The sequence below is a fragment of the Entelurus aequoreus genome, linkage group LG23 (assembly GCF_033978785.1).
Source record: "Entelurus aequoreus isolate RoL-2023_Sb linkage group LG23, RoL_Eaeq_v1.1, whole genome shotgun sequence".
Lineage (NCBI taxonomy): Eukaryota > Metazoa > Chordata > Actinopteri > Syngnathiformes > Syngnathidae > Entelurus > Entelurus aequoreus.
This window is the reverse complement of record NC_084753.1, coordinates 16,516,357-16,539,169: the sequence shown is the minus strand read 5'-3', so window position 1 is coordinate 16,539,169 and position 22,813 is coordinate 16,516,357. Positions and strand designations below refer to the sequence as shown.

The 22,813-nt window shown below is 39.7% G+C and overlaps 1 protein-coding gene across 3 annotated transcripts; it reads right to left on the bottom strand.

Moving 5' to 3' along the window:
• Positions 1-1,178: 1,178 nt before the first annotated feature.
• Positions 1,179-22,363, bottom strand: LOC133640985 (acyl-coenzyme A thioesterase 1-like). 3 transcript variants are annotated; one of them, XM_062034746.1, is made up of 8 exons: positions 22,320-22,363; positions 22,187-22,238; positions 19,769-19,802; positions 19,251-19,294; positions 12,430-12,486; positions 11,695-12,204; positions 11,427-11,629; positions 1,179-2,606 (listed from the first exon to the last, which is right to left on the bottom strand). In XM_062034746.1, exons 6-8 carry the CDS (start codon positions 12,149-12,151, stop codon positions 2,019-2,021), a joined length of 1,248 nt encoding a protein of 415 aa, XP_061890730.1. In that variant the 5' UTR covers positions 12,152-12,204; positions 12,430-12,486; positions 19,251-19,294; positions 19,769-19,802; positions 22,187-22,238; positions 22,320-22,363; the 3' UTR covers positions 1,179-2,018. The 3 variants fall into 3 exon arrangements, with proteins under 3 accessions (XP_061890730.1, XP_061890731.1, XP_061890732.1); XM_062034747.1 differs by lacking the exon at positions 12,430-12,486; XM_062034748.1 differs by lacking the exons at positions 12,430-12,486; positions 19,251-19,294; positions 22,187-22,238; positions 22,320-22,363 and having other exon boundaries at positions 19,769-20,017.
• Positions 22,364-22,813: the final 450 nt, after the last annotated feature.

Here is a 22,813-nt window from a genome sequence, read left to right as displayed (position 1 = left end):
CCTCTTTAGAGAAAAATGAGTCCCAACCTGCGGGGAAAAAAAGGAAGAAGAGCAGATACCAGGCGCTCAAAACGAGAGAAAAATAACAAAATAGTAGACCAGGCCCTTAATAACTAGAGAAAACTAACAAAATAGCATCCTATTTTGTGTCCTCTTCTACTGATGTTTTCCTCAAGATGCTTGAGTACATGCTGAAAGAGCATGAGGAAACAAAGGCTATGCCAATATTAATCATTTTATTTCTAAAATTGTCCCAAGTTTTAAGAGCTATTTACTTATTTTTAGTTCTTGACTTTACACCATGATCTTAATTTCATCCATATTTTGTCTATTCTTGTTTAGAAATGTTAAAAGTGCAAAAATAACTATTCAAATAAGATATATTGGTTTTCTCCTACATAGAGAAGTGTGTGTAAAGATTATGCAACATCCGGAGGATGCTTAATTTAAGAATTGCAAGTTTAATAATCCTTGTTTTCAGAATTAAATACTTATTTCCGGCTGATTTCTATATACACAAATCTCAATTTAGGATGTCTTATCAAGTAAAATTAACTAGCTAGATGGCCAGATTATTTCAATAGTTTTTAGTCTTTTTTCCCCCTCAAATGTAGTCTTATCTTATATTTTGTCAGCTCTTTTATGCAGTGGGATGTCTAAGGAAGAAAAGATGGAATAGCAGAGATGTCTGAAAACGGCGATTATTTCATATTCATTTTTTGCTCATAATGTTAACCATATCAGTTTTGAAGTAATCATAGACCAGGGCGACAAAAACATACAATTAAGTAAAGGGAAATGGGCTTTACTTCTGTAGATGACGTCACATCCAACATATCCAGTCTAGCGATGGAGAGAGGGCGTTCCAAGTACACTTAGTAACCTACCCATCTCTCAAAAACGATTTGATATAATGGGAAATAACTGCCAGATTCATTTTCAGGAGCAAAAAGTACATACAAATACACTTTGGGTCCTTTAAATAAAGTACAGTTGTCAGCAGAAGTTTAAATACGCTCATCAAGAGAATGTCATAACAAATGTAAATTAATTATTTGAATTATTTAACTAACAATGCAGCCTTTGCTTTGTTCACTGAGTGAGAAGATACAAAGATTTCGGCAGGACACTGTGACAACACATCTACTTTTACATGTGTTAATAAATAATGATTGTTTTTATTACAAAATTTAAATATGAGCTTATGATATATATTATGAAATATTTTTGTTTATTTCAGTTGCAAGTCCAAGACATTAGATGGCATTAGTGTATAGTTTATAGTGTGTTGGTCAGTTCAGTCGTTGCTGTGTGTTGCGCCCTAAAAAGTGTTAATACTGTAAATATTGTACTTAATATGCACCAGCTGTTTGATTGTAGCGTGCGTCTTAGTAGTAGTTTTCATTAACAAATTTGGAGGTGTTAAAATTGCCATGTAAAATCGCTAATGCTAATCAGTAGCATGCCAATCGCAAAGTCAAAAGTATATTAACATCAAGCGAGCTTTTTGGAAATGTGGAGCCTTACTTAACTTACGTTGGAGCATTTTTATGAGTCACTTTCTTTGCTGGCATTGGAAATTGCAAAATTACCTACAGGTAGTTGGGCTGAGTCCGCTCTCGGTGCTGCTGGAGTGATTGCCAAGTGCCGAAGTTGAAAGAGCCAACTGAGGCGTTGGATTTTACGTGAATCTGTGCCCGGTTGGACCAGCGGGATTTGGTCAATGCCAAAAAAAGTAACAGATTCGATACCAATCCCTGAGTTACAGGCCTTGAATGCCAGACAAATCCTTCAGATGGACGAGCGTTTTTTATCCATATAATTAGTAATTGCGAAAAATTGACATTTAAAAAAAAAAAAGTTTTGTTAAGCCACTAATGGTGTGTTTTAGTTCGATTTTTTTCAGGAACTTTCATGTCTGCCAGTTAGGAGAATTTCAAACGCTTCTCAAAATGTTCAGTGCACGAGCACCTTTCGGTTGGGTACAGGCTATCAGTCTGGGATACGTGACATGCTTTTTAATTAGCACTGGTGCTTTTCAAGTGTTTCTTAAAGAACTCTTGGACTCGCTCCCACAGGTCCAGCTGAGCCTCTGAGTGGGCTTTTGGCTCACCACCAAACACCACAGCACATCCCAATGCTGCATGGAAGCCAGATGAGCAACACGGCATGTGTGGAACCTCCAAAAGGTGACCAGCATTTGGATAAGACACTACTTCGAACGATTCCTTGCCGTGATTTCCCAAAAGCTCAGCGGCCCGCTTGGCGAAAACAGCGCTGGTCCAATTGTGGTCGTCTTCCGAAACAGCAAACAGGAAATGGCAGCTTGCACGTTCAATTGGAATTAAAGACGCTATGTTTTTTTCCAGGGTTGGGTCCGGAATGACGTTGCGTATGTCAATGATTCCAGATTCTACCATCCGAATATTCTGTAGGTTGGGTTGGAGTGGCGGTATGACAATGTCTTTGTAATGTAATGGAATCACAGTGTTTGCAAGGCAGCCGTTAATGCAGACAGTCGCTGTGATGCCTGGGAGAAAAGATGCCATCGACAAACCTAGAGCACCGCTGTGAGACATTGATATGACACCTATGCCGGGGAAAACCTGTGAAAAAACAAATAATATTCACTATAACATTTAAACAATACCTGCATATATTGTAAATAATGTATATGACTTGTCTACGGTGGTCGAGAAAGGTCATAACAATTGCAAACCCCACAACAGCTACAACACGTCTTCAAAAGCCATTACCAATGCAACCGCGTCAACACAACAACTGTACGCCAACAACCCAACCACGTTAAGAGACAACGGAAGGGACGGACACAACAGAAGGCCCAGCGGACTGAGCGGACCTTGGGGGTATTCCATAAAGCAGGTTAAGTGAAAACACTGATTATGTAAACCCTAAGACAGTGGTTCTTAACCTTGTTGGAGGTACCGAACCCCACCAGTTTCATATGCGCATTCACCGAACCCTTCTTTAGTGAAAAATATATATACCGTATTTTTCAGACTATAAGACGCAGTTTTTTTCATAGTTTGGCAGGGGGTGCGACTTATACTCAGGAGCGACTTATGTGTGAAATGATTAACACATTATCGTAAAATATCAAATAATATTATTTAGCTCATTCACGTAAGAGACTAGATGTATAAGATTTCATGGGATTTAGCGATTAGGAGTGACAGATTGTTTGGTAAACATATAGCATGTTCTATATGTTATAGTTATTTGAATGACTCTTACCATAATATGTTACGTTAACATACCAGGCACGTTCTCAGTTGGTTATTTATGCCTCATATAACGTACACTTATTCAGCCTGTTGTTCACTATTCTTTATTTATTTTAAATTGCCTTTCTAATGTCTATTCTTGGTGTTGGGTTTTATCAAATAAATGTCCCCAAAAAATTCGACTTATACTCCAGTGCGACTTATATGTTTTTTTCCTTCTTTATTATGCATTTTCGGGTGGTGCGACTTATACTCCGGTGCGACTTTTACTCCGAAAAATACGGTATATATTTTTTTCAAATTCAAGAAAAAGTCGTATGTTTTTTTACTGGTGCACAAAATGAACCGTGCATGAACATCACCTTGTTCAAAGAACAAAACCAACACAGTGCATGAACTCACAACAAATTACACACCTTACACACATTACCATGAATTGATTAACGTGCACCCCGACTTAAACAAGTTGAAAAACTTATTCGGGTGTTACCATTTAGTGGTCAATTGTACGGAATATGTACTGTACTGTGTATTCTCTTCCTTTGCAATCTGCTAGTAAAAGTTTCAATCAATCAATCAAAAAACCTGCAAATCAGATGGAAAATTAGAGGGAACATTGTTTGGGGGTATCCATAATACGCTGATAGGGAGAAGTTTTTATTTACACGATAAGTCGGATGTCTCTTTACCTCCGTGGCGGAGGCTCCACCGAACCCCTAGGGTTCGATCGAACCCAGGTTAAGAACCACTGCCCTAAGATAATGGAAATTCATGGTTTTCCGTTCCAAAAACAGAGGTAAGTCAAACACAGAGTCAGTTACTATTGTAACTTACGCCGTAAACTTAACCTGGTCGATTTAGCTTTTACTCAGAGTAAACACTAAATCAATGACTTACGCGTTGACTCCGGAAAGACGGCCTTTTTTGTCCCCAGTTGCTATGGCGAATCATAGAATCTCTTTGTCTGTCTTATGGATCGAGACTCATCACCATCAGGAAGTAAAAGCTTGCGGGAGCCATGGTGGCTGTATAGTCCTATTCTTGAGTACCATTGCACTTATAATCAACATTGGCGGAAGCTGGGTCTTTGATTGATTGATTGATTGAGACTTTTATTAGTAGGTTGCACAGTGAAGTACATATTCCGTACAATTGACCACTAAATGGTAACACCCGAATAAGTTTTTCAACTTGTTTAAGTCGGGCTCCACTTAAATTGATTCATGATACAGATATATACTATCATATATACTATCATCATAATACAGTCATCACACAAGATAATCACAATGAATTATTTACATTATTTACAATTAGGGGTGTGGAGGGGGGGGGTAGGATATGGACAGCAAGTAGTGGACATAGAGAGAGAGAGAGAGATCAGAAGGCATAAGAAAAAGTATCTGCATTTGATTGTTTACATTTGATTATTAGCAATCCGGGGAGGGTGTTAGTTTAGGGTTGTAGCTGCCTGGAGGTGAACTTTTATTGCGGTTTTGAAGGAGGATAGAGATGCCCTTTCTTTTATACCTGTTGGGAGCGCATTCCACATTGATGTGGCATAGAAAGAGAATGAGTTAAGACCTTTGTTAGTTCGGAATCTGGGTTTAACGTGGTTAGTGGAGCTCCCCCTGGTGTTGTGGTTATGGCGGTCATTTACGTTAAGGAAGTAGTTTGACATGTACTTCGGTATCAGGGAGGTGTAGTGGATTTTATAGACTAGGCTCAGTGCAAGTTGTTTAACCCTGTCCTCCACCTTGAGCCAGCCCACTTTAGAGAAGTGGGTAGGAGTGAGGTGGGATCTTGCTGCTGCCGTCAGCGCAGGTGGCGCTGAATTAGTCCGATTTCTCAAATAGATTGAGTCTAAATTAGCCTCCTACAACCCATGGAAACACCTTAATCTGATCGTGTTTGGATTTTGAAAAGTCGGACTAACACACCTGGATAATGCGATTAGAAACCAGGGGCCGTATTTATCAAGCGTCCTAGAGTGCCATTTTACACTTAAGTCCTGAGAATTTGCGAAATTTAGTCCTACTCTCAACCTTAAGAATAAAAGCTATTTATCAACTTTCTTAAGTCTAAGAATCACTCCTACTTTCCACGATATTTAAGAGACCTTTAGAGGTGTCCTAAGTGGTTAGGAGTTGCCAGCGGGGGATGGCACTGAGGCGAGAGAGACATGCGCGAACATTCAGGGAGCGGAAGGATGTCCTGGCTTTGTTTGATGACGAGCAGCTGATCAAACGGTATCATTTAGACAGAGCGGGTATTATTTTTGTCACAGATTTAATAAGGGGCGTCATCTCATCAGCAACATCACTGCTTTCATAGCAGAACTAAAGGTCATCACAATGCTTCGATATCTGAGTAATGAATTGGAAAGAAAAGGAAACATTTATTTTTGATTCATTGCCAATATTGTTTGTTTGTTTTGTATTATTTTGTAGTTTATTGTCAAAATATACACTCCCATTGTCCACTTAAATATTTCTAAGATATATCTTTATTCTCAGACAAGGGATTCCCTTCAGTGATTGGTCATTTCTATGGACACAGAAATGACGTCACCTAAAATTCCGTTTACGGCACATAGTAATGTCGTAATTCAGCTCTGAGTGTGACACTTAAGATTCAGTCCTACACTTCGCTGAAAGTGTGAGTAAGACGCTTGATAACTAACTTTTAAGTGCAGCTTTCAGCGAATAATTTCTTTACTCATAAGTCAACTCTTAGCAGACTTCTTAAGAGTAATTCTAAGAAGCTTGATAAATGGAGTAATTCTTAGAAGCTTGAAAAATGGAGTAATTCTAAGAAGCTTGATAAATGGAGTAATTCTAAGAAGCTTGATAAATACGGCCCCAGATCTCTCGAGAAGTTGTGTGCTGTCGGAGAGGACTCTTTGTATCACGCATGCGGCGGTCTCAGCGCGCAGGATGCAACCCCAAAAGCAGATATCATTCATTAAACATAGCAACAAATGTAATGATGAGGAGACTGTTTACTTGCTACACAAATTAAAAGAACGGACCATTTTAAGGTGTATTGATGGTAGAAAAAAAAAACAGATTTATTTAGGAAGGTAGCAAAGGAAATGTGAAATACCGGCTTAATTTGGACTCCAGAACGAAATACTGAAAGATAATGAAGCAGGTATATTAAAGGCAAAGAATAAAGCGTTCAAAAACCTCTTCACGCTGCATTTGTGCACTCCCAACTGATTAACTTTCCGCACAACTGGCAAGATAGTCCAGAACAATAGCTAACTTCATCTGGAACAGTATCAGTCGTGGCACGAACAGTCTTTTCCTTCGGATTTAAAACTTCTTTCATGAATCTCCAGAGCCATGAATTGACTATGTGGACCCCGACTTAAACAAGTTGAAAAACTTATTCGGGTGTTACCATTTAGTGGTCAATTGTACGGAATACGTACTGAACTGTGCAATCTACTAATAAAAGTTTCAATCAATCAATCAAAAGCCTTTAGAATAAACTCTGAGACATTATAAAGTTTTGTTTCCATGATTTTGCATCCGAAAATTCCTTCAAAAAAACTCTACCGCCGGTCTTTCTTGGCATCAGACCTGCATCCTCCCCAATACATTAACACATATTTACACTTTATGTTAATGTTGAGTCAAGAAAAACTGCCTTTCTGTCCCCAGTTTCTATATCAATCAATCAATCAATGTTTATTTATATAGCCCTAAATCACAAGTGTCTCAAAGGGCTGTACAAGCCACAACGACATCCTCGGTACAGAGCCCACATACGGGCAAGGAAAACTCACCCCAGTGGGACGTCAATGTGAATGACTATGAGAAACCTTGGAGAGGACCGCATATGTGGGTAACCCCCCTTCCCCCCCCCCCCCCTAGGGGAGACCGAAAGCAATGGATGTCGAGTGGGTCTGACATAATATTGAGAAAGTCCAACACATCAGCGAGAGTCCAGTCCATAGTGGGGCCAGCAGGAACCATCCCGAGTGGAGACGAGATGTCCCCATCTGATGAACAGGCTAGCGGTCCACCCCGGGTTTGGAGCAGAGTAGAAAAGAAAAGAAAAGAAACGGCAGATCAACTGGTCTAAAAAGGGAGTCTATTTAAAGGCTAGAGTATACAAATGAGTTTTAAGATGAGACTTAAATGCTTCTACTGAGGTAGCATCTCTAACTTTTACCGGGAGGGCATTCCATAGTATTGGAGCCCGAATAGAAAACGCTCTATAGCCCGCAGACTTTTTTTGGGCTCTGGGAATCACTAATAAGCCGGAGTTCTTTGAACGCAGATTTCTTGCCGGGACATATGGTACAATACAATCGGCAAGATAGGCAGGAGCTTGACCGTGTAGTATTTTATACGTAAGTAGTAAAACCTTAAAGTCGCATCTTAGGTGCACAGGAAGCCAGTGCAAGTGAGCCAGTATAGGCGTAATATGATCCAACTTTCTTGTTTTTGTCAAAAGTCTAGCAGCCGCATTTTGTACACTCTGTAATCTTTTAATGCTAGACATAGGGAGGCCCGAAAATAAAACGTTACAGTAATCGAGACGAGATGTAACGAACGCATGGATAATGATCTCAGCATCGCTTGTGGACAAAATGGGACGAATTTTAGCGATATTACGGAGATGAAAGAAGGCCGTTTTAGTAACACTCTTAATGTGCGACTCAAACGAGAGAGTTGGGTCGAAGATAATACCCAGATTCTTTACAGAGTCACCTTGTTTAATTGTTTGGTTGTCAAATGTTAAGGTGGTATTTTTAAATAGATGTCGGTGTTGAGCAGGACCGATAATCAGCATTTCCGTTTTCTTAGCGTTGAGTTGCAAAAAGTTAGCGGACATCCATTGTTTAATTTCATTAAGACACGCCTCCAGCTGACTACAATCCGGCGTGTTGGTCAGCTTTAGGGGCATGTAGAGTTGAGTGTCATCAGCATAACAGTGAAAGCTAACACCGTATTTGCGTATGATGTCACCTGGGGCGGTATAGCTCGGTTGGTAGAGCGGCCGTGCCAGCAACTTGAGGGTTGCAGGTTCGATCCCCGCTTCCGCCATCCTAGTCACTGCCGTTGTGTCCTTGGGCAAGACACTTTACCCACCTGCTCCCAGTGCCACCCACACTGGTTTGAATGTAACTTAGATATTGGGTTTCACTATGTAAAGCGCTTTGAGTCACTTGAGAAAAAGCGCTATATAAATGTAATTCACTTCACTTCACTTCACCTAGCGGCAGCATGTAAATACTAAAGAGTGCAGGGCCAAGAACCGAACCCTGGGGAACTCCGCACGTTACCTTAACATAGTCCGAGGTCACATTGTTATGGGAGACACACTGCATCCTGTCAGTAAGATAAGAGTTAAACCAAGACAAGGCTAAGTCTGACATCCCAATACGCGTTTTGATACGCTCTAATAAAATATTATGATCAACAGTATCGAAAGCGGCGCTAAGATCAAGAAGCAGCAACATAGATGAAGCATCAGAATCCATCGTTAGCAATAGATCATTAGTCATTTTTGCGAGGGCTGTCTCCGTAGAGTGATTTGCCCTGAAACCGGATTGAAAAGGTTCACAGAGATTGTTAGACGCTAAGTGTTCATTTAGCTGCTGTGCTACAATTTTTTCGAGGATTTTCGAGATAAACGGAAGGTGGGACACCGGCCGGTAGTTTACCAGGAGATCAGGATCGAGGTTAGGTCTTTTGAGTAGAGGATGAATAACCGCTGTTTTGAATGCTAGGGGAACAGTGCCAGAGGAAAGTGATAAGTTTATAATATTTAACACTGATGGACCTAGTAATACAAAAAGCTCCTTGATAAGTTTCCCAGGAATTGGGTCAAGTAAACATGTTGTTTGTTTTGTCCCATTTACACATTTTGACAATTCCTCCAATGTTATTTCATCAAAGAGAGAGAAACTATTTTGGAGGGCGGTATCCGTCGTATATACAGTCGTATCTGTGTTAATAGAACCCAGTTGTAGCTGAGATGCATTGTCTTTAATCTCTTTTCTAATGACTTCAATTTTCTTATTAAAGAAATTCATAAAGTCATCTGCTGAGTGGGTGGAGCTACTGGGAGAAGTCCCTTGTTGGGTTAGCGATGCTACTGTACTAAACAGAAATTTAGGATCATTTTTGTTGAGGTGGATGAGATTTGAGTAATATTTAGCTTTAGCTGAGGTAAGCATGCGTTTATAAGTTATTAAACTATCACACCATGCTTGATGGAAAACCTCAAGTTTAGTCGCACGCCATTTGCGTTCCAGCTTTCTACATGATAATTTCTGGGCTTTAGTTTCTTCTGTAAACCATGGGGTACGCCTTTTAGGGGCCCTTTTTAGCTTTAGCGGTGCTACAATATCAATGGTGTCGCGCAGGGCGTCATTAAAGTTGTAAGTGAGGTTATCAATAGAGCCCACATAATTTGGGAATGGTGCCATTACCGAAGGCAGTAGGTCAGTAAGAGTCGTCGTTGTGGCAGCATTAATGTTGCGGCTGCTATAGTAGTTATTATTATTATTATTAGTTTGTTGATAATGAGTCAGAACTTCGAATTTTATAAGGTAATGATCGGACATTACTTTAGTGTACGGGAGTATCGTAACTTTAGAGGTGGTGACACCCCTGACAAGCACTAGATCTATCGTATTACCGTTGCGATGCGTGGGTTCATTTATTATTTGTGTAAGACCACAGCTATCAATTATAGTCTGGAGCGCCACGCATGGAGGGTCCGATGGGGTATTCATATGGATATTAAAGTCCCCCATTATGATTATATTGTCGACGTGCGTCACTAGATCAGCAACAAACTCTGAGAATTCACTGATGAAGTCCGAATAGGGCCCAGGGGGGCGGTAGATAACAGCCAGGTGGAGAGGCAGCGGTGTGACAAACCTCAAAGTGAGCACCTCAAACGAGTTATATTTATTATTTAGGTTAGGTGTAAGATTATAGTTTTCATTGTATATTAGTGCGACACCCACTCCCCTTTTAAGAGGTCGGGCAACATGTGTATTGGTATAGCCAGGAGGAGATGCTTCATTTAGCGCAAAAAAATCGTCTGGTTTGAGCCAGGTCTCGGCGAGACCAACGACGTCAAGTTTGTTGTCTCTAATGACTTCATTAACTAATAGCGTTTTGGAAGATAATGATCTTATGTTTAAAAAGCCCATATTATAGGTAGTGGGCTGTTTTGAGGATTGTTTGTTGAAATTATCCGAAGTAGCAATATTAATAATGTTGCGTTTATTATGCATATTGCACTTTAAATAGTTTCGATCATATCTAGGAATTGATACGACGGGGATATTCAGATTGTTTGCTTGATGTTGCGATAAACTGAACGCATCATAGTTAGCTACCTCAGTACAATGTATGTCTGCCTCTGACATGGTCACAAAAGAAAAAACATTATGTGAGTTGTGTTTTATTCTAAGAGAATTGCTATGTGTGCAGGGATTATCCAGCCTGACGCCGGCTAGTTCTAGTTTAAATGGCTTCTTACCCAGAGACTCCACGCTTCTTTGGTTAGCTTTTCTCTTTGTTGTTAGCCCAGCTCGGCATCCCCGCTTCTGCTTCCGCTCACACCGCCTATGTCGTCTCCATTGGTGGTCACCGCTAGCACTTGACTCCGCTGCTACAAAGGCCGCTCGATGTAGCCCACGAAGTATTCCCATGCTAGCGAGGAGGTCCACCGTACATGCATCTTTCAGTCTATAACGACCCGATCCATCCACATCCAGAATTGTCTGTCGGTCATATGTGATCACAGAGTGTTCACGCTTTGAGCCAGCCATGAAATTGACAGAAATGACAGGTGTTTTTTGCCAAATCGCTCTACACTCCCAAGAGCGTTAGCAGAGTCGCTGCATTCCCATGCGCCACCATTAGCTACCTGCTCTATAGTGAAGTGTTGAAAGAGCTCTCCATTGATCATCACTTTTTATTATGGTCGTAACTCTGAGTAAACATTGAACTAATTTAGATGATCTGTTCTGGAGTTTCCCATTTTAGAGTGAGTCAACTCAGATATCTGGTTTAGGCTCAGAGTTTGTTGCACCTCTTACAATGCCTGGAATACCCCAATTCAGTTAAAAACAGTTTGTTTGAGATAGTTGTTCCTGGTGGACGTGTGTTCTATAGAGCCCCCTGTGTATATGAATTGACTAACCTCTGGATGATTCTGTAGGTAGTTTGCCGCCTCTTCAAAATATTCCAAATCTAAGCGTTTGGGTTTTTTTGGTAAATCTTGGTAGCCATAATAGGCCAGTGCCAGCACAACAAAACCTTTGTTCGCCAACAGGCTGGCTCTCTGCTCACTGAGGCCTCCGCCGAAAGTATATAAATCCACAATCGCAGGAAACGGACCCTTTCCTGAAAATAAATCAAAGTCAAATCAAAAGGGAAGAAAGTATTTTCATGCAGCAGTCGAGACCAACCTGGAGGGATAAACAGAACTCCTCGCACTCTTCCCTCTTGCACAGGGATTCTCTTCATGCCCTCCGCCATGTATCCTCGCTCGTTGGTTTCACAAGCTAAGAGTTCTCCAGTGTCGCCGTTGTGCGCCGCTATCTCAATTAGGGTCGGGCTCAGCACGTTCTTCTTCACAACTTTTTTGTGTGGAGTTTCTGGTGCCATGGCCCACAGTAAACCCATGGGCTCCACTCCAGTGTAGCTCCCACCTAGAGAGGGGTCGCTACTCACGTCTACCAAGCCACTTTCATCGGCTTTGTATAGGGCAGAGGCTTTGAAAACCACCCCTTTGTCATCAACCAGCCTGGACCTTAACTGTACTGCTTTGTGGGGAGCAAGACCCTCCACTTTCACTTGGACCACTTTGTCAAATAGGCAACGAACACTGGGGAGGATTTTGAGGCGGATCTGAGAGAAAGCCATTTTCGTTCTTGTGACTCAGACGAATGTCGCTTCCAACGATGTCACCACAGCATCTGTCAAGGCAAGAAACGTGACTCATCATATAAACAATTTCCATAATAGGACATGTAAGATATGGGCAATGTCCCCACTAATTTTTCACGTGTTTGAGCAAACCCACAAACTCTCTGAGCATTCAGTGGACCACATGTGAGCAACATTAGACGTGCACACTGTGGCCACACCAGCAGCACACCTGTCTCAAACCTGATATCTGTCAGAGTGTGTAGGTGACGAACCCCAAGATGCAGAGATGGCGGCAGGCATTGTCCAGGAAAACATGATTTAATTTAACACTGTAGCAAAAAACAAACAAAAAGTTACAAACAAAAGGCGCGCACAAGGCGGAGAACAAACTTGGCTAAGAACAGAAACTAGCACAAAGGCTAAACTATGGACAAGAAACAAAAACACTTACTGTGACACGAATAAACAAAACTCACGTGGCAAGAAACGAGCAGGATGAACTATGACATGAGCAGAGTGAACAGAAGTAGACAGAGCTACAACGACAAGTATAAATGACATCAACAAGTATAAATGACACTGACCTTGACAATCATTAGCGACATTGACAAGTAGACACTACAATAATCCCGCACTGACTGGAGGTCAAAGCAGGTCTAAATAGCAGCTGGCTGATTGACACCAGGTGTGTCACAGCTGAGGGGACAGCACTCAGAGAGACAAACAGGAAACTGAACCAAAATAAGAGTGCTGACAGGAAATAAAACAAACACAGAGAGAAAACTAAAACTTGACCAAACTGTCAGGGACAAGCCTGACAATATCAAAACAATGTTATGGGGACATTTTCCTTCCTTTGAGCAAAATGGAGAGCCTTAGAATTTACTTTAGAATTACATTTTGAGATAAAGATTATTTATGAATGTAATATTTGTTTAATTACTATGGTATATTATTAATTTCTTATTTATTTATTCACTGTTCTGTTACAGAGAACAAGGGAATGGGATAAAATTGCTATGGTATGAAAAGGGGTAGGATTAAATAAGATCAGCTTCTTCCTACTCCTTTTCGGACGTGCTGTAATGAAACAACTGGAAATATGTGATGCATTACATTGTATTGTATGCATGTTCGAAATAAACTGAAACTGAACTGAACTGAACTATACTAGCTTTGGCCTTCGTTCTGCTCGAAGAAGATAAAAACAATGTTCTTACCCAGTTTCTTATATATGCACACACACACACACACACACACACACACACATATTATCCCCTCTAGTTTTAAATGGTGTCGGGATGTACCAGGTGTAATAGAAGTTCTACAGTGCATCCGGAAAGTATTCACAGCGCTTCTTTTCTTATTCCAAAATGGAGTAAATCCATTTTTGTCTTCAAAATTCTGCAGACAATAATACCCCATAATGACAATGTGAAAATATATTTTTTAAATTTTGCTAATTTATTAAAAAATATAAATCACAAATACAGTCACGATCAAAAGTTGACATACACTTGTAAAGAACATGATGTCATGGCTGTCTTGAGTCTCCAATACTTTCTACAACTCTTATTTTTTTGTGATAGAGTGATTGGAGCACATACTTGTTGGTCACAAAAACATTCATGAAGTTTGGTTCTGTTATGAATTTATTATGGGTCTACTGAAAATGTGACCAAATCTGCTGGGTCAAAAGTATACGTACAGCAATGTTAATATTTGGTTATATGTCCTTTGGCAAGTTTCACTGCAATAAGGCGCTTTTGGTAGCCATCCACAAGCTTCCGGTAGAAGTTTTGACCACTCCTCTTGACAAAATTGGTGCAGTTCAGCTAAATTTGTTGGTTTTCTGACATGGACTTGTTTCTTCAGCATTGTCCACACGTTTAAGTCAGGACTTTGGGAAGGCCATTCTAAAACCTTAATTCTAGCATGATTTAGCCATTCCTTTACCACTTTTGACATGTGTTTGGGGTCATTATCCTGTTGGAACACCCAACGGCGCCCAAGACCCAACCTCCGGGCTGATGATTTTAGGTTGTCCTAAAGAATTTGGAGGTAAACGTCCTTTTTCATTGTCCCATTTAAAGCACCAGTTCCATTGGCAGCAAAACAGGCCCAGAGCATAATACTACCAACACCATGCTTGACGGTAGGAATGGTGTTCCTGAGTTAAAGGCCTCACATTTTATCCTCCAAACATATTGCTGGGTATTGTGCCCAAACAGCTACATTTTTGTTTCATCTGGCCACAGAACTTTCCTCCAGAAGGTCTTATCTTTGTCCATGTGATCAGCAGCAAAAATTGAGCTCTTTGGCCACAATACCCAGCAATATTTTTGGAGAAGAATAATTTTTAATCCCAGGAACACCATGCATACTGTCAAGCATGGTGGTGATAGTATTATGCTCTGGGCCTGTTATACTGCCAGTGAAACTGGTGCTTTAAATTGGACAATGAAAAAGGAGGATTACCTCCAAATTCTCCAGGACAACCTAAAATCATCAGCCCGGAGGTTGGGTCTTGGGCGCAGTTGGTTGTTCCAACAGGACAATGACCCCAAACACACGTCAACAGTAGTATAGGAATGACTAAATCAGGCTACAATTAAGGTTTTAGTATGGCCTTCCCAAAGTCCTGACTTAGACGTGTGGACAATGCTGAAGAAACAAGTCCATGTCAGAAAACCAACAAATTTAGCTGAATTTTGTCAAGAGGAGTGGTCAAAAATTCAACCAGAAGCTTGTGGATGGCCACCAAAAGCGCCTTATTGCAGTGAAACTTGCCAAGTGACATGTAACCAAATATTAACATTGCTGTATGTATACTTTTGACTCAGCAGGTTTGCTCACATTTTCAGTAGACCCATAATAAATTCATAAAAGAACCAAACTTCATGAATGTATTTTGTGACCAACAAGTATGTGCTCCAATCACTCTATCACAAAAAAATAAGAGTTGTAGAAATTACTGGAAACCCAAGACAGCCATGATATTATGTTCTTTACAAGTGTATGTAAACTTTGGATAGCGACTGTACATAAATATGCACAGCCTTTGCTCAATACTTTGTTGATGCACCTTTGGCAGCAACTACAGCCTAAAGTCTTTTTGAATACGATGCCGCAAGCTTGGCACACCTATCTTTGGGCAGTTTCCCCATTCCTTTTTGCAGCATCTCTTAAGCTCCATCAGGTTGGATGTGAAGCGATGTCTCTGTACATTTCTGCATTCATCTTTCCCTCTATCTGTCAAGACTTGGACTATGGTGTGGTTTGTTTTCCCATGGTGCAAAGGATTTGGACTGGACATGGCGTGAAGGTACTAGTGATGGGTCCGGCAACACCGATGCATCGGCGCATGCGTCGAGCTCATAGAGCGATACCCTGTGTCGGTGCGCGTATCGCTTTTAGAAAGTCACGTGACCAAACACGGGCTGTTTTGGTCACGTGACCGCTCATGAGCTGTTCTGGTCACGTGACCGCTCATGAACTGTATCACACTGACGCCTGCGCGCCAAACTGTGTTTATTAGGAAGCGGCGCAATGCGTGTTGTTGACGAACACCGTTAGGGCCGCTTGTTGTCACTGTCACTCAAAGTTGCATTTCAAAATTACACAGAATAAATGTGTTTATTTTGTTTAGAATTCAGATGGGTTTGATTTGTTGCGCGGCATATATTGGCTGTGCGGCGCACGGTGTGCGCGGAGGACGCTTGAGCACTGCGCAATTGCGCAGGCGCGCACCTTAGAGGGAAGGTTGCTCACAGGGCACAGAGGAGGCGTCAGTGCGATACAGTTCGCGTATCGGTCACGTGACCAAAGCAGCTCATGATCGGTCACGTGACTTTCTAAAAGCGGTACGCGCACCGACACAGGGTTTCGCTCTATGAGCTCGACGCATGCGCTGATGCATCTGTGTGGACCCATCAGTACTGTTACTAGAGAAGGTACAGGAATGACGGCGTGGGGAAGTTGGTAGCGTGGCTGTGCCAGCAATTGGTTACTGGGGTTCAATCCCCACCTTCTACCACCCTAGTCATGATACATGTTCACATTATTTGACTGTATCTAAAAAATTTATTTTTATTTAAATGAAGATATGAAATAATCCTAAATGAAATACAATGACTTGGTTTATATTATTGTATATACTAGGTCATAATATCAGTGTCAGTTGAGTCGGTCCATAGGTTGCCTGTAGGGATTTTTAATGTCCAGCAGATGTCAGTATTTAGTGACACAGTATCGACACAGTATCAATACAGTTTTGCAATGTGTCGAAACGCTTCATGAGGCCTCATCAACCCATCACTAGTAAATACATATTTATTTAAACACTAACAAACTACAAAAAAAGGAGCAAACAAAAGGCGCGCACAATGGCGGAGAACAAACTTAACTAATGAAACCAAAAGACTAGCACAAAGGCAATTAACTATGAACAATAAACAAAAACTTACTTGCCATGGAACTGTGGGTGCATGAAGTCAAACAAAGTTAGCAGGGGTGTCAGAAATAGCATGGCATGCAGTGAGCAGAGGTAGTATGGATGATGTCACCAGGACGATCAACAGAAACAGACAGGCTTAAATAGCAGTGACATGATTAGTGACAGGTGTGCGAGTGCAAAGCGTGAGACAGGTGCGTGGCATGACAGGTGAAACTAATGGGTTGCTATGGTGACAAAATAAACAAGAGTGCCCAAAGAGTCCAAAATCAAAAACCAAACATAACTAAAACCAAACATGATCACACAGACATGACACTATCCTGACTAGTCTCCCAGCTCCTGCCGCTGAAAACCATCCCCACAGCATTATGCTGCCACCATCGTGCTTCACTGTAGGATGGTATTGGCCTGGTGATGAGTGGTGCCTAAATTTTGATTCGCCGAAAGGTTTATAAATCTCAAATACTGCCTCGGTTTGCACTCGGACAATTTTACCGCAAGGGGCTGTCAAAAGAAAGACTTCTTGGTAAACACTAAGGTGAGTGTAAAGTCAAACTTTTTAACTTCATTCCTGTGCCATGTCTCCAGTAAATTAGTTGTTCTAGTCTTTGTGAGTCCATGGAAACTTCACTTTTATCTCCCGCTGTTTCGACATCGTTCAAGGGTGGAGACAGGCTAGCTGTTAGCTTCAAGTTAACCAGCACCCGACCAGACTCCTCCACCCCAAAAACATACTTTGCAGGTCAACAAACGGGGCAAATATGTGCATTTTGAATTGTCAACGTGCAAGGAGTGTTCAAAAGGAGTCTCTCTGAGAAGCGGCTGACAAATTAGCAAGTGTCGCTCGCATCGCTGACAGCGACGCCATCACCGTCATTGTTTACTGAAGCAGAAGCGCTGACTGTGCGTTATGATAAACGCGCATGCGTCGCCTAGCTCTGCTTTTTATCGATAGACTCATCAGATGAAATGTTTTATTATCTAAAACAGGGGTGTCACAAGTGTAGCCCAGAGGCCATTTGCGGCCCAGTTTTAAAGGCCCACGGCACATTCTAAAAATACTGTCAAAATAAATCAAAACCCAACAAAAGTGGAATAAAAAAGCTTACAGGTGAAATGTAGTTTAGAAAATGTTGCAATGTTGACTAATAAAACAAAGCTTTTTTTTTCCTTTAAAACTGTTATTGCTCAAAACATAATATTGAATCAAAATCAATGTTTTTATGAATTATTGACCTATCCAAGGCTCTGATTACTTCATATCAATTATTCCACTTTGAAAAATATTTTTCGTGGAAGATTTAGCATATTTTGTGTGTTTGCCATAAAAAAACATAGTTTTCTTTGACAAAAGGGGCAGAAAATAAACAAACAAAAAAACAACAGAAAAAAAAACAAAAAACGAATAGATCTGAAGTTGATGTAGACTCTAGAGCAGGGGTCCCCAAACTTTTTGACTCGGGGGCCGCATTGGGTTAAAACAATTTGGCCACGGGCCAATATCTAATATCTATATTAGATATATATATATATATATATATATATATATATATATATATATATATACATATATATATATATATATATATATATATATATATATATATATATATATATATATATATATATATATATATATATTAGATATATATATATATATATTAGATATATATATTAGATATATATAGCGCACTTTCCGCGCTCGCGATGATGTCACGTTATCGATGAGAAAATGCATTTTTAGACAATATGATTTGCCTGAGCGGCTAGGAGACACCGTGAGTAGCAAGCGGTACAAAGTGGATAAGAAAAGACCGAATTTTTTTATTTTTACACTTGGGACTGCCCGCGGGCCGCAGTTTGGGGACCCCTGCTCTAGAGATTTAAGCGTTAAACATAAAATGTATGTATGCCCTGGCACACCATTATCATCATTTCATGACCGAAGCAAAACACTTTTTACACTTTTATACCGAAATAAATACACTTACAACTTATTAAATAAAAATATTTTAAAAAACTACCGGCAGCGGTAAAGTTTAGATCCATGAAGGAAAGAAGAAAGTGAATGAATGTTTAAAACTGAATACATTAACGTATGCATAAAAATGTGTTTTCTTTTGTATTATTTTTTTAATGGCTTAAGTAACGTTTATGACAACCTTTTTCTAAAACACAATACATAATGTGAGATATAACAGGATAATGCATACATTTATCATTTCTAAACGGTTACAAAAAAGTTGGACCCCAAAAATTTACAGTGGGACCCCATTTTTATGACTTTATGGGGTCCCTGGGGTCCCCTTTTTGAAAATTCCTAGCGCCAACACTGAAGTTATAAGACTTTTCTGGAAACACCAATGAAGAGACTTTGGTTTATAAAGTATGTGTATATATATTTGGGCTGACAGTATATGTATAACTCTGACCAAGTTAGTAAAAGCCTCAAATGTATTTAAACGTGTGCACCAAACAATTGTTTCATAATAATTTAAAATGTTGTATAATCATTGCACCAAGAAAAAATAATGTATGACAAAAAATAAATACAATGCCTATGATGAGAGCATGAGGTCATTATTGTACTACAATAAAAGTAAAGGCATCTTTAATACAAACCACGACAATATTTACCTGTACACTGTGATTTACGATTCCTACTAATTCCAAGTAAGTACCTGCAGGAAAAAAAAATCACTAAAACAAATCGAACCTCAGAAAAAAAGAGTGTAGGTTGCCAAAAACAAAATACCATTGCAGGTTTCAACCTGTCATAACATCATTATTAGTCCATGTTCTTCTAAAACAAGTTCCATCCATCCATCCATTTTCAACCGCTTATTCCCTTCGGGGTCGCTGGAGCCTATCTCAGCTACAAAGTTGATAAGATTAAATACAAATACTGGACAAACCCCACAAACATCCATCCATCCATTTTCTACCACTTGTCCCTTTCGGAGTCGCGGGGGGTGCTGGAGCCTATTTTAGCTGCATGCGGGCGGAAGGCGGAGTACACCCTGGACAAGTCGCCACCTCATCGCAGGGCCAACACAGATACAGACAACATTCACACTCACATTCACACACTAGGGCCAATTTAGTGTTGACAATCAAGCTATCCCCAGGTGCATGTAAACAAAAGAAAATCATACCTGCACAACTCAGAAGCGTCAGCAAGTGGGGGATCTGAAAGAGTGAAAATAAGCCTCAGGAATCTTCAGGTATAGACTTCTTGACTCCTTCGCTCCGCCCAAACCCCTGGAGGTGGTTTGGGATTTATTTTGACATGATAAGTATGTGGTCCTGACACACTGTAAAGCTCAGAGGACAAGACATAATCGAGCACCTCTGTGTTTACCATCATGAAACATTGATGGACTGTACTAACAACGTGGAAGCAACATTTTAACTAGGGGCGTCCTGATACAACTTTTTCACTTCTGATACGGTACTGATATTAATCCGATATTAGCACAAATCATAGTACACACTTGTATTGTTTCATAGAGTAGAAAGTTAGAAAAAGCTTAATCAAGGGAACTTAGTCGAACAGAGAACAATGGTAGGTATGAAAAACACTCAAAAATGTAGTATTAACTGGAATTAACTTATGCTGTCTTTAAATGGAAGTGGATATGGTTGTTGTTTTTTGACACCACAATGATTTATTAAATCAAGCTCATGGTGCCGTAAATTGCATGATGCGGACACATTTGTTACTGGATACTTTCTAATTCGCTTCTGTTTAAAAAAAAAAAAATGTAAGTAATATGCAACTATAATTATTTTGATACTAGTTTATAATGACAAATGTGGTGTTTTAAATTGCAATACTGTTCTATTAAAGACACTTATTACATACGTCAACTAGCTTGTGTGCTATTTTGTGCTTAGCTGTTGTGTAGCAACTTATTACATATAGTTAGTAGAGATGTAAATCTTTAGGCACCTCAGGATTCGATCCGATTCCGATTCTTGGGGTGACAATTCGATTCAGAATCGATTCTAAATTCCAACCGATTCTTGCAATGTATTATTTGGTAGAATAAAACCTTTTCAGAACAGGATACATACAGGTTACAAAACCTCCTTTTGGTTGATTATTACAACCTTTATTTAACCAGATAAGAAACCCATTGAGATCAAGATCTCTTTCACAAGGGTGACCTGGCCAAGAGGTCAACAGCACATGTCACAGAGCAGTTTCAAAAAAGTAATACGTTAAGACAGGGGTGTCCAAAGTGCGGCCTGGGGGCCATTTGCGGCCCGCAGCTAATTGTTTAACTGCCCGCCACACATTCTGCAGAAATTGCAAAATTGATAATAAAACAAACAAAATAATAGTTCTAACGTAAAATCGACAAATATATCTGAAGTTGATCTTGTAATTTAAGTGTTAAAAGTAAAAAAAAAAACTAATACAAATGTATCACTTTATGAGTGGGGGACCTTTTGGATCCCAAATATATTTAGTAGGATTTTATTTAACTTTTCACTGTGATTACTCAAACATATTAAAGAATTAAAATCAATGGTGTCCTGCATTATTGATCTTTTAAGGCTCTAATTACTAAATACTGCATATTTCAGTTTTACTATAAAAAACAAAGTTGTCTTTGACAGAAATCCTTTTTTTTTTTACTTTATATCAACCAAGTTGATACAGAGATTTACTGTAAGCGTTAAATTTAAAAAAATAATAATAATTTGACTTATTTTTAACAGTTTAATGACTGAGACCCTTTATAGTCCCCGGGAGCCCTAAAGGTTAAAAAAAAAAAAATCCATACATTTTTTGTTAAGGTTTGAAAATGAAAAATATCAAAATGGCCCCCGCATGCTTAAATTTTTCAGTGGAAAAAGTTTGGACACCCCTGCGTTAAGACATACATTTTAAAATACATAAAAGAGAACTGTAAAACAATAAAGATGTACACCTTTTAAAAACACAGCCACTGTGCAAAAGATGACGTATGCGTGGAGAGAAAAACGTCTTTTTAAAAATGTATTTAAAACGATATAATTAAAAATAGATTTTCGAAAATTATAAATCGATTTAGAATCGGAATAAATAAGAATCTCGGTCCGGATGTGAATCGAATTTTTGAGGACCCCTAATGTCTAGCTTGTGTGCTATTGTGTGTTTAGCTGTTGCGTAGCTGCAAGCTCCTGGTAGCCTATAGCCTCGCATGTTTATCTTTCGTAAAGGACTTGACTAAAATAGAAGAAAATACCAACTTTGGGTGATTATTGGAGGACACGTATACATTTGCACAGCACGCTGCAGGACTGCTTGTATCGCAGCGTTTAAGTCGGAGATTTTAAACACAAACCAATAAAATGTAAAACTTTTTTTTTTAATGAGGATGATGATATCGGACACTTAACTGAAATTAAGCTGAAGTGTACACATAAGATGGGAAAATGTGTACTCTCCCTTTGATGAAGCCTGTACACAAAGGGTCAAGTCACCAAGCAAAAAAACTTGCAGGCTGCCCACTTCGTCGCGTCCATTTTTCTTATGTTAATATCACTGTTAAGCCATATTGTACCGAGCAGCCAGGACATACCAAAGTGAGTAGAGCCCCTGCCGCCATGTGAGGAAAAGTTCCATTTTCCGTTCTATGATGAGCGTCAGCAGTGACATTACATATAAAGACAAAAAAGCAAAAATACACTTGTGAAGTTATTTCTTTAACTCACCAAAATAAAGCCTCGCGAGATTTCCGGAACTTGCTCATTCACACCTGCTGATCATTTGAAACAAACCCTTTTGTGGCATATTTTTCCCCAAATTGTACAATCGTAAAGTGTTCCAATGATTAAGTTCCGTTTATGTATAAATTGTATTGTTATCTGCCAAAATAGTCATACATTTTACGTAAATAAAATGACATTTCTGCAAGTAAACATGTTATAGTCAAATAAACGCTAGCATCCAAACTACTGCTTAGTTAGCAGTGTAGCTAGCGATGACAAACAATTATGACTAAGCTTTAGAATACTGTTATTATATCAAGCTAAAATAATGCAACGTTTGGAGTTAAGCACATATTTCAACTCACACCGTCATATTTTAAGCCAACTATAGAATTTATGACTGACAAATCTAAACTTGTGCATTCTTCACATGAGGGAAGTTTAGCATAGGATTAGGTTTGTAACCACGTCTCAAGACTCTGCGATCTGATTGGCTA

Bases quoted from the DNA above. Each gene is read 5' to 3' on its own strand.
- LOC133640985 (XM_062034746.1), bottom strand. From the start codon at position 12,151: ATGGCTTTCTCTCAGATCCGCCTCAAAATCCTCCCCAGTGTTCGTTGC. The intron at 11,630-11,694 runs GTTGGTCTCGAC...ATTTATTTTCAG, and splicing joins AGTTCTGTTTATCCCTCCAG to GAAAGGGTCCGTTTCCTGCG. The intron at 2,607-11,426 runs GTTAGTCAATTC...GTTTTTTCACAG, and splicing joins ACCTACAGAATCATCCAGAG to GTTTTCCCCGGCATAGGTGT.